Here is an 11,180-nt window from a genome sequence, read left to right on the forward strand (position 1 = left end):
CTGTGTTTGACTATAAAGTCAGTTTTGCGCCATGAGTGTTTTCCATCTGATTGACACGTCTTTGTACTGAGTCTTATTAATAATACAGAGCCAGCTACATCTTAATTATTTATGTATTTATGGCTGCCCTTTGTTTGTGTTTGTTTGTAGATCCGTCGCAGGAGGCCCACACCTGCCACGCTGTTCAGAGTCGCCGACCAATCGTCTCCTGAGGACGATCAGTCCACCCATCAGGTAAAGGTGAAGTCAAAACGATCTTATATACTAGGTGTCCGTGAATCCTCGTGCATCCTCCTCCAGAACTCCAAAGATTTTTTAACCCCATGCGACCCTGTGATGTTTCCATTCCTCATGTTCTGTGGTGAGTCATTGTTCAAACCCAAGAACTTTTTAGTTTTAATTTTAAATTCTTTAGCCTTCAAGGTTCATTCTTGACCTTAGAAACAGCAGCGTCGACCTTTAGGAGGACATTCACTCCTACAGCATTAAAACGTCACACCAGTTTCCATTATGGTGCAGAATCCATCAGCTTTGATTGAACTTTAACTCTGAGTGCAGAAAAACACTGAAAAATAATAGTTTCAGGATGTAATTCCGGTTTTATGAAGGAAATAGAACAGCGGAGGTTTGTTTTGTTTACCTGTGTTTGACCATGACGTCAAAGGCAGAAAAAGCAAACTTCATGCATTTGTGTTCTCCAAGTTTTACCAGTTCGCATCGACTTTTGTCCAGCAGTTTTTCAAAAGTATCTACCCTAAAGTAAATGCTTTTTTCTACCCACAAATGACTCTGAAATAGGCTCTACAGTTACAGTTCTTGTGGTCAGACCATGCACAATCATGCAAGTTCCTACAGTAGAAAATATGTTTTGCTTTTTGTTCTTTCACTTCTGCTGAAAGTAGAAGGTTTGTATGAGCTTGCATTCAATATAAGTTTATGGTGTATGCATAGAATCTCCATTTTTTGGTGCCACAACTTGCTCTGAAGCCACAGTATTTTTGCTACATCTTGGAACTAAAATTAAAGTGTAATGTTAGTAAATTGATTGACCTTAACTTGTTTTTGCAGCAAGAATATTAATATGTGTTTGGATTAGATTTTTTTCTGTATCCTGGAACTAAAATTTAAGTTTATTGTTAAGAAATTGATAGAATTTAACCTGTTTTTGAAGGAAAGCATATCAATATGTGTTTCGAGGTGATTTTTTCTGCATCCTGGAACTAAAATTGAAGTTTCATGTCAATAAATGTCATAAAATTGAACTTGTTTTTGCAGAAAAGCATATTAGTCTGTGTTTAGAGGTGATTCTTTTTTCTCCATTCAGAACCAAAATTGAAGTTTCATGTTAATAAATGTCATAAAATTGAACTTGTTTTTGTAGAAAAGCATATTTATATGTGTTCAGAGGTGATTTGTTTCGCATTCTGAAACTAAAATTAAAATTTTATGCTAAGAATGTATAGAATTTAACTTGTTTCAGCAGAAAAGCATATTACTATGTGTTTAGAGGTGATTTCTTCTGCATTCTGGAACTAAAATTGAAGTTTAATGTTAATGAATGTCATTAAATTTAACTTGTTTTTGCAGAAAATCATATCAATAAGTGTGTGGAGGTGATTTTTTTCTGCAACCTGGAACTAAAATTAGAATTTAATGTCAAGACATTTCAAAGAATTTAACTTGTTTTAGCAGGAAAGCACATTAGTATGTGTTTAGAGGTGATTTTTTCTACACTCTGAACCAAAATTGAAGTTTAATGTTAATAAATATGTCTTAAAATTTAGCTTGGTTTTGCAGAAAAGCATATTAGTTTGTATTTTGAGGTGATTTTTTCTGCATCCTGGAACTAAAATCTAAGTTTAATGTTAAGAAATTTCAAAGACTTTAGCTTGTTGTAGCAGGAAAGCACATTAGTATGTGTTTAGAGATGATTATTTCTCCACCCTGGAACTAAAATTGAAGTTTACTGTTAATAAATGTCATTAAATTTAACTTGTTTTTGTAGAAAAGCATGTTCGTCAGGGTTTGGAGGTGACGTTTAAGGAGAGAATCAGTTTTAATACTTGTATTTTTTTGTTGTCCACAGTGGGTCGTAGGGGAGAACGGAGTGCTCAAACCAAAGCGTGTTAATCCAAACGTGTACCAGCCTCCATCACTCAAAGGTCAGCAGCTTTTCTTCTACAGGTGGTGGTTGTGTGTCGTGATTCACCCTCGTGTTTATTTTTTTGTTTTACCGAGCTTCGCTGCCATCAATTCCCCCCTCTTTTGCATGCGACAGATGGGTAGATGTGCAATAAAAGGGCTTTATGTCTTTCTTTTTTTAAAAAACTTTCTCCGTGCATGCGCATTTCTAACATGCATAGGCGTGTTTTCTATGTGTTTCTGCTCTTATACGCTCAGCAGCAGGACCCATATATCAGCATGGAGAGATTAGAGCGTGACAGCTGTGAGACACTGAGTGTGAGTTGAGGAAAGTCTGGATCATCCAGGATTACAGCCAGTTGTGTATACAGCTGTGACACGCACACACACATAGAAGCATGAACACACACACACGTATGTAGGCCTGAGTGGAGAAAAAACAAAACAAAACATGCACAAGCTTTCTTCTTTTGTGTCTCAAGGATTTGTCAGCAGAGTTTCATCTATGTGGGATTTCAGAAATGTGCCCTTGAAACTAGAATCATTTCCAGTTGCATAAGCTACTAAAAAAAACAACAACAAAAACAGTGTATGTGAGGGTGTGAAAGAATGAAGGTGACCTCGAGGAAGCGAGATAATATCAGTGGAGGAAAGACGAGGATACAAACAAACAGATGGGGAAACAACTATAAAATCAGTCCGTCTGTCTGTCTGTCTGTCTGTCTGTCTGTCTGCATGTGTCTGACTGGCGTCCTGCCTGCTGCCTGCCTGGCATGCGTTCAAAAACCCTCGATAAGAAGTGACAGTGTTGAAGCGTGGTAAAACCAAAAACAACATATCCCTCTATCCCATGTGTCGGTGTGGTCCTGTTGTGTGTTTGTGTTTGTTCGCCTGTGTGTAGCTGTTCAGAAGATGGCTGAAGCCCATATGCAGAACCTAGGGGTCTACCCTCCTCTGGAAGACCCTTGTGAAGGGGAGGAGGATGAGGAGGAGGAGGATGAGGACCAGGAGGGAGGCGAAGCATCTCCCACCAAAGCTGCTGGTGAGAGGGAGGCTCTGCGTCGACAACAACACCGTGGCAGCAAGGACAGCGCCGTGTTTGTAGAGGAAAAATACACCTGCAGGCGCTTAAAAGCTGACGAAAACACGACCGCTGGCACTTTGACTGGATTTTCCCCTTTTGGTTTGGTTATTTTCGTAAATAGTGTGAAGTCACCCAGCACAGCTCCAGTCCAAAAAGAACATTCATTTAATGCTGCAAATTGGGTTTTCTACTGAAAAACAAATGTTCTCCAGATTGCAAAATCTTAAAATCTGCAGAACGTGTAAACTTTAAGTGAAAATTTGGAAATATTTAGCTGTGTAAGAGTGTCTAAAGGTGTATTTTTCCTCCTAGTTTTGTATGAATGACCCAATTTCCCATTTTCCCCTGCGCTTTCATTGATTTTTACATAATTTGGGATTATTTTTCATGTGTTTAAAAACATTGTTGCTATGACTTCCTCAAACGGCAATTTAAAAAAAGCTCTGAACATTTAAAAAATCATCTGTTGCGACAAAATTTAAGCCCAAGCCTCTTTAATCTATGTTATTAAGGATTATTTATATTAGTATTTCACTAAATTGTCTATTTTTATTTCGGTAGACCTAAAATTTTCCCAAAAATTTGAGATTTCTTTATGGCAGCAACTAAATATTTGGCTCCATTCAGGTTGTACTTTAAAACCACAAAAGAACAAATTGCTTACATGCAGTATAAAATGGCTAAAAGAAAAGTTAAAAAGGTTAAAACAGAAGTAACAGTAAAATGTGGCACTAATGTTCCTGTTAACCACAGACAGAGGACAAATTAAAGGAAAATCCTACATAAAGTGGCTTAGTAAAGTATTTCTGGCCATTAGAACAACTTCAAAGCTCCTTGGTATTGATTCTCCAAGTTTCTGAAACTCTACTGGAGGGATTATTACTATTCCTCCAGAGGATATTCCCTCATTCTGTGTTTCAAAGTCAAATTTATATATAAAGAACATTTTAAAACAGCAAGGGTTGGGTCAAAGCGATGCACAATTAACACTGCAGGCCATAAAACCCAATATAACGTGCTGACTGTGAAACTAATCTGCATACAAAGACAAGAAACTATTAAGTGTACAGTAAAAAATGCTAATAAAAATGAAGTGTCGAGCTCTACTTGAAATGAATGCCAAAGTGATGAAGAGAATCTGCAGCGATGATTTCTTAAAATCTAAGCAGAAATAGTGATGTTAAAAAACAGTAAAAATTATGAAAATACCAGTGAAATAGCTGCAAAATAATATTAAAGCTGATTTAAATACAGTAAGACCATATAATGTTATTATCACATGCTTTAAAAGAATGAATTACTATTCATGAACATACAGATTTTTTGTAAATACAAATTAATCCTTTTTTCTTGTTATTTTACTAGATATTGTCTGTAATTTAAGAAAACAGAGGCAGTCTGTACAACAGTGAAAACATTTTTGTATCACATTGTTGATCCTTATATGCATATTTTTTCTGTAAAATAACAGCAAACATCTGAAAAAATAAATAAATACACACACACACACACACACACACACACACACACACACACACACACACACACACACACACACACACACACACACACATATGAAATAGTGTCATTTTACTATCAAACACATTACAAACAAATTGCTATTTGTGAAAATACAGATTTTAATGTGGACATTATTTACATTTATGGCTTGTTTTTTTCTGTGATTTTGCAAGTTATTCTTTGTAATTTAACAAAACATGGAAAATCTGTAAAATAACTAAAATGTTTTTTAAAATTACAGTAAAATTTTTTATTTATTTTATTTTTTAAAACAGTGCTTCATTAGATGTTAATTGATAATTAAAATTTTGTCCATCTTTAAAATAGACTGATTTAATTAAGGTTTGTTCAGAATTGCTAATTTGTTTTTTGTTTTTTTAAATTAAATTATTGATAAGCACCCAGTTTGATTCTTAATTCATTTAGTAATTAGAAAGTATTATAAAGCATGAGCTACAGAAATGAAAAATAGGAATATTTCTGGTGATTTAACATAAATTTCATGTTTATTTATGTCTTTCTAACAAAACAGGCAAATTCTAAAAAAAAACAAAAAACAGTTAATTGTTGAAACAATTACACTTTAAAAAGTGGAATTTTTTCTGGGATAATTCATTCACATACCACATCAAAATATAAAAACCTAGTGTAGTTCCCGGCTGAATAGAGCTGCTGTTCTCTGTAGAAGAATCCTGCTGCTGTTTTCAGAGTCCAGGTGAAACTCCAGGTGTGCTGAATAACAGCCTCAGTGTCATATTAGCTTCAGCATCAACACCATCCATCAATCCATCAGAAAGACCAGCTGGGATCAATGTCTGGAACAAAGCTTCTATATTCTACCAAATTTAAAACATTCTGATCAGATCTGAGTTCTAAACTGCACCCAGATGTTTGTGCAAATTTGATCTCCAACAAAACTGAACTGCAAAACTCTGCACGAAACCTCCTCTGCATGCTCACTGGCTCATAATAAACAAGTGTGTTTTGTTTTATGATGCACAATTATAGGTTCATGATCTGCACTGTGTCACATGAGAGCGGCGCAGTTATTGCTCCAATGACAGACTCTCAGTAAATCCCTTTATGGAAGCTGTAGAAACACAAAGTACACAAACAGGATGTCACTGATTGGCTCCTCTGATTGCACTTCATCTGTTCTTTCAGTCGCGGTTCGAGTTAACACAGAGGGCAAATCAAGGAAAGAAGTTATTTGATCAGGTAGCTGTTGGTCATATGACTGAGATCCGAGGGGAAAATCTGTTTATTACACGAAAAACTTTGCAGAAATCAGTGTGTTTCTGAAGTTCTGAGGTGAGTTTTCAGATTATAAAGGAACAAAAAAGCACAAACTGCATGTAAAATCTCCAAAAATATGACAGTTTTTCCTTTTACAAAGCATCTCTGAGATATTTTAGCATTCCTCCCTTAACTCAACATCAATCAGTCAGTGCTTATCAATAACACCAAATGAGCTGTCATTGATCAAACATCAGATATTGAGTGAAAAATCCACTGATTTTCAATATCTGTTCACAGCAAATGATGCACTGTAAAATCAATCAAACCAACACACAAACAAACAAAAGAACATTTTTAACTGTAAGTTCTTGGATAACTTTCTATTATTTTACAGATTTCCCCTGTTTTGTTAAATTACAGATAATATGTAGTTTTTAAAAAAGGAGTAAAAAATATACAAAAAAAAAACAGTGCATATAGTCCACATCAAAAACTTCAATTTTTACAAATGATAATTTGTTCTTGTTCCTAAAATTACAATTATATTTTTAAACCATATTTAAATCTGCTGAAACATATCATTATTTTACTGATGTTTGCCATCATTTTAAAGAAAAAAATATTTATTAAGAATTGAAAAATTATTTAATGATAATTATACTAATTAAATTAACAGTTTGTAACTTTTTGAATATTTTTCTGTTATTTTACAGATTTCCCCTGTTTTGTTAAATTACAGATAATAAGTCGTGAAATCACAGGGGAATACAACATTGAAAAAATGTACTTTATCACTGTAAAAAACAAACAAACAAACAGCCAGGCCCAATCTGTGCATAGAGTCCACATGAAAACTCAGTATTTTTACAAATAACAATTTGTTGTTATTCTTAAAATTAAACTATTTTCAACCATATTTAAATCTGCTAAAACATAGGATTATTTCACAGATATTTGTCATCATTTTAAAGAAAATGTACATATATTAAGTACTGAAAAATGGCAAATTATTTAATAATAATTATATTAAATAAATTCAGTTTTTAACTTTTTTAATAATTTTCTGGAATTTTACAGATTTTTTTAAGAAAAATTACAGAAAAGATGTAGAAAAATCACAGAAACAAATGTATTAATTTACATTTTGAATGTAAAAAAAAGAAAAGCGTATTTAAATCTGTTTAAATATCATAATTTTACAGACACCAGCCAAAACTGTACATAATGTCCATATGAAAACTGTATAAAGTTACACTAATTTACTATATTTACATTAATATCTAAATCTGCAAAAACAAATGATTTTACAGATATTTATCAGTATTTTCACTGTTTTAAACGTGAAGACACTTCATATTTTTTTAATGCACATTTTTATGTCACCCTTGCTGCCAAATTTTCGCCATTTATTTTTCAACAGTGTGTCAGTCCTGCAGGGCAAAAGCAAAGGTTTTCAGTTTAGGGACTTGAATTAGGGAATTACTGGAAATTTTGCTTAAAAAAAGCTACACTAGTTGTGCTGATTCCAGTGTTTGTCTCTTCAGATCACCAAGAGACGGCATCCACCGAACAGACCGACAAGCTGTCCGGCGTCAGAGAGTCGACCAAGCGGATCCAGTGGGCGCAGGAGGAAGATGAGGAGGAGGACGAAGGCAAGGAGGGAACCAAAACCGAGGCGACGACGGAGGAGAACAGCCGAGGAAGCAACTGAGAGCAAACGCTCAGAGGGGAGGGATGGTTTGAACCTGAAGAACTCAGAGGATATGGGTGGCGTGCTTCTTTTATTTGTGTGGATGTTTGAATGTGTGGAGACGGATGAAGCTTTCATGAAATCAGACGCGCGAGTGGGCAGAGATTTCACCTCCAAAGGGTCTAAAACAGAGGACAAAGAGGGGATTGTGTTAGTAATGGGCAGGTGATGATGATGATGTGCTGACAGAGCAGACTGGCCCTTAGTGTCCCTTTGTTTCTAATGAGGGGTCAAGGTCAGCGAGACCAAAAAATAAAAACCCAGCCAGACCGGACCTCCTTCTTCCTTAAAGCACACAAATGTTCCTTCAGCGACGCAAACAAACGTTCTCGGGTACATAAAAAAAAAACCACACTTGAAGGTCTTTAAACGTGTGCACATGTGCTCCACTTGATTCTCCAACCGGCCTTCTGCGCTGTTCTGATTTGCAGCAATGTTTAGCCCTTTGCTTGTGCTGCCATCTGGTGGTAGAAAGTAGGAACGGCAGGTTTAAAGTGCTACTCCGGCTCCAATCAACCGTTTAAAGGTCCCATATTGTGCCTCTTCAATTAATGGAAGTTTTAAAGCTTTTAGTCCTATTTCAGATGCGCTTTCAGGAAGAAGACTCTCTGCAACTTTCTATCCAAACTGGTCTCCACAAAATTTCGTTCCGATACAACCGAAATCTGTTTTGAGGGAAAAACATTTTCTGCTGCCTTATTTTATAACATATAACGCAAGATTAATGTCATGCTGTAATGAAGAAGACTTAAGACTATCGACTGATTTGGAAAAAAATCAAGGAAGGGCTCATTTTCTCATAGACTTCTATACAATCTGACTCTTTTTTTTGCAACCAGAAGAGTCGCCCCCTGCTGGCTGTTAGAAAAAATGCAATTTTAAGGCACTTCTTGCTTCACTTTTCCCCCAGAATCTATGTCCATCTTTTATTTACAGTCTGTGATATACTACACTTCTAATCAATGCAACTTTGTCGTATATTTTATTGCTTCACTGGTATTAATTAATGATTTATTAGATGAGGTGGGACTGGTCACCCTGGTGACCAAGAAAATGAAGAGAAAGCTTCAAATATGTATTAAAAGGGTCGTATTTTAACCCAAACCAAATCATTTTGGTGCCTAACATAAACAAGAAAGTGAGTGAAAACTGAAAGTAAACCAGAAAAAGAAATTTAAATCGAGTTTTGTGGGTAAAAGCCTGGTCACTGGTTGGTAGCACAATCCAACATGGACCTTGTTGGTTTTCCATCAAAAATTACATTTATTCCAAAACTAAATTACTCCCCCTTCAAAACATAATCGAGAATGCAGCTTAATTGTATAGAAATGCCATATTGTGGAATCTGGGTTGCTCAATGAGCCCTAAATTTCTCTCGAAATTATTTTTTTCAGTGGAAATATCATTGAATTTAAAGCACAGTTGTTTTTAGCTCACACATTTGGTGAGTTTTAGCTGCAAAACAGCAACTTTAAGTGATTAATAAGCTGTATTTCAATCACTTTTTTTATTGTTTTGCTGTGTGACAGCAGAAAGCTGCATATGAGAACAGCTTTATTGTGAATTTAGCTTTCATAAAATGGAGTTTATGTGAGCACAGAGAGCAGGAGAGAAACTAAGACACAGTAACCCATCCAGCTCTTGTTTATTGGTGTAAATTAAAGTTTCCACCATGAATGCACAACATGCAAACACTAAGGATTTCCCTTTTGTTATGGGGACATTACCACCGATAATAACAGCAATCCACCACTGGGTGTTCAGTTTTTCAGATGCTGGGAGTGCATGAAGGCTGTTGTGTTCACTCATGCAGCCAACATTTGATGAACTTTGCTGATGATTATTGTTTTTTTTATGTAGAAACTGCATAAAATGTGGAAATAAAGAACGATTTTTAATGCACACGCTCAAGTTTATAATAACCACAACTTATAAAAAAAAAGGATTTTCACCGTATGGGACCTTTAATCCAGAATATTCTCATGATATTAAATCTTGTTTTTGATGCTATTTATGCTCTATCCAGCAACAGTCTTTTCATGTATCCAGTAATTATTTCTCTATATTGTAGTTTATCACTATTTAGTTGACTGTTTGTCATTTTATTAATATCAGCCTCACCGTTTACTTTTCACCATAATAACATTAATAACATAATTTACTGCAAGCTGTATGTTGCCAAATTTGAAATGAATGAATTAACACTTGCCAGAAGGTTTAATTAAACATTTTCAGAGCTTAAATGAGTATAAATACACTTGAATTAACTTCTTAAATCATTTCTGTGTCATAATCTTCCCCTATTTTCTTGATTTTTATGTGTAGCATTTATCCATCAGTGTATAGTCACTAAATAATCTACTTTAAAAGGATTAATGTTAGCATTTTTTGGCTCGGAGTATCACTTTAAAACCCACGGATGACTCAATGATCAGCACCAAAATGTTTAATGTCTTTAATTTCAAATCCACGAGCTTGCTGAGTGTGTTTTTTTTTCCTTTTAAATGATTTGTGTTTTTGAAATTAATCTTTAAATGGCGAAGCTACCTCTAATTTTTTTTTTTTTTTTTTTGCAAAACACCCCTCTGTTAACTGCCTCCACACATCTTAAAACTGACAAAATTGTCTTGGGAATTTAAAAAAAAACCCTAAATTTTCCTCCGCCAGTCATTTGGGATTTCTCAGTGCTCACAGATTCCCTTTTGTATATGACCACTTTTATAACGTCATCTTTTTAATTGTTCCCTCATGATTTGTACGTCTCGGGTCTGTTGTTAAGAGCTATTTTTCTAATCCGAAGCCCTGCTTCTACTGCATGTATCCAAACACACATGTAGCTGCAGAACCAAGAGCCTGAAAGAAGGCGTCGCGGCTGCTGTATGACGGACTTTTCAGCAAAACTCTCACTGCACAAAACTTTCTGTACTGTTTTTAACACAGATAACGCATCACTTCCTCTTCTTGGACTCATTTCCAATCAGCATCTGTCTACTTTAATTACTGGTTTAGCTAAAATAAACCTGATCCGACTGGTTTTGTGCCACAGGATGAATAAATCTGTAACATCTGGGCTGTTTGTATATAAAACTTTGTGAAACTTTTTTCACCTCCTCCTCCTCCTCCTCCTCCTCCTCCTCCTCCTCCAGGTCAGAAGAAAACAGCCATTGAAAGACATGTATGGACTCTTATATGCTTTCTTTTTCTTTTATTCTCCATTCTCTTGTTTCTCAATGTGATGTGGTTGTTTTAAAGTGAGCAACTCTATGATATTGAAATAAACTCATTTTCTTTTTCTCCTAACTTGACCTTCACTTTGCGTGTGTATTGCGTGTTTGTGTCCTTGAGATAAAAATCAATTTTAGTGAGAAAATCTGGTTATGGTTAGCATATTTTTATATTGAGGTTAAGGTTAAATAGTATTAACTTTATTTTTTTTGTCAAAAT

The 11,180-nt window shown here is 35.1% G+C and overlaps 1 protein-coding gene across 2 annotated transcripts in view; it reads left to right on the forward strand.

Moving 5' to 3' along the window:
* ppp1r1b (protein phosphatase 1, regulatory (inhibitor) subunit 1B) overlaps positions 1-11,047 on the forward strand; it is a 37,089-nt gene extending 26,042 nt beyond the window's left edge. Inside the window, exons 2-5 of one of the 2 annotated variants that reach the window (XM_055005310.1) lie at positions 151-240; positions 2,087-2,162; positions 3,044-3,184; positions 7,531-11,047. In XM_055005310.1, coding sequence (XP_054861285.1) covers positions 151-240; positions 2,087-2,162; positions 3,044-3,184; positions 7,531-7,697 — 474 coding nt within the window. In that variant the 3' untranslated portion in view covers positions 7,698-11,047. The remainder of the gene's footprint in view (positions 1-150; positions 241-2,086; positions 2,163-3,043; positions 3,185-7,530) is intronic. The other variant, XM_055005311.1, reaches the window with a different exon arrangement.
* Positions 11,048-11,180: the final 133 nt, after the last annotated feature.

The sequence above is a fragment of the Amphiprion ocellaris genome, chromosome 19 (genome assembly GCF_022539595.1).
Source record: "Amphiprion ocellaris isolate individual 3 ecotype Okinawa chromosome 19, ASM2253959v1, whole genome shotgun sequence".
In the NCBI taxonomy this organism is placed as follows: Eukaryota; Metazoa; Chordata; class Actinopteri; family Pomacentridae; genus Amphiprion; species Amphiprion ocellaris.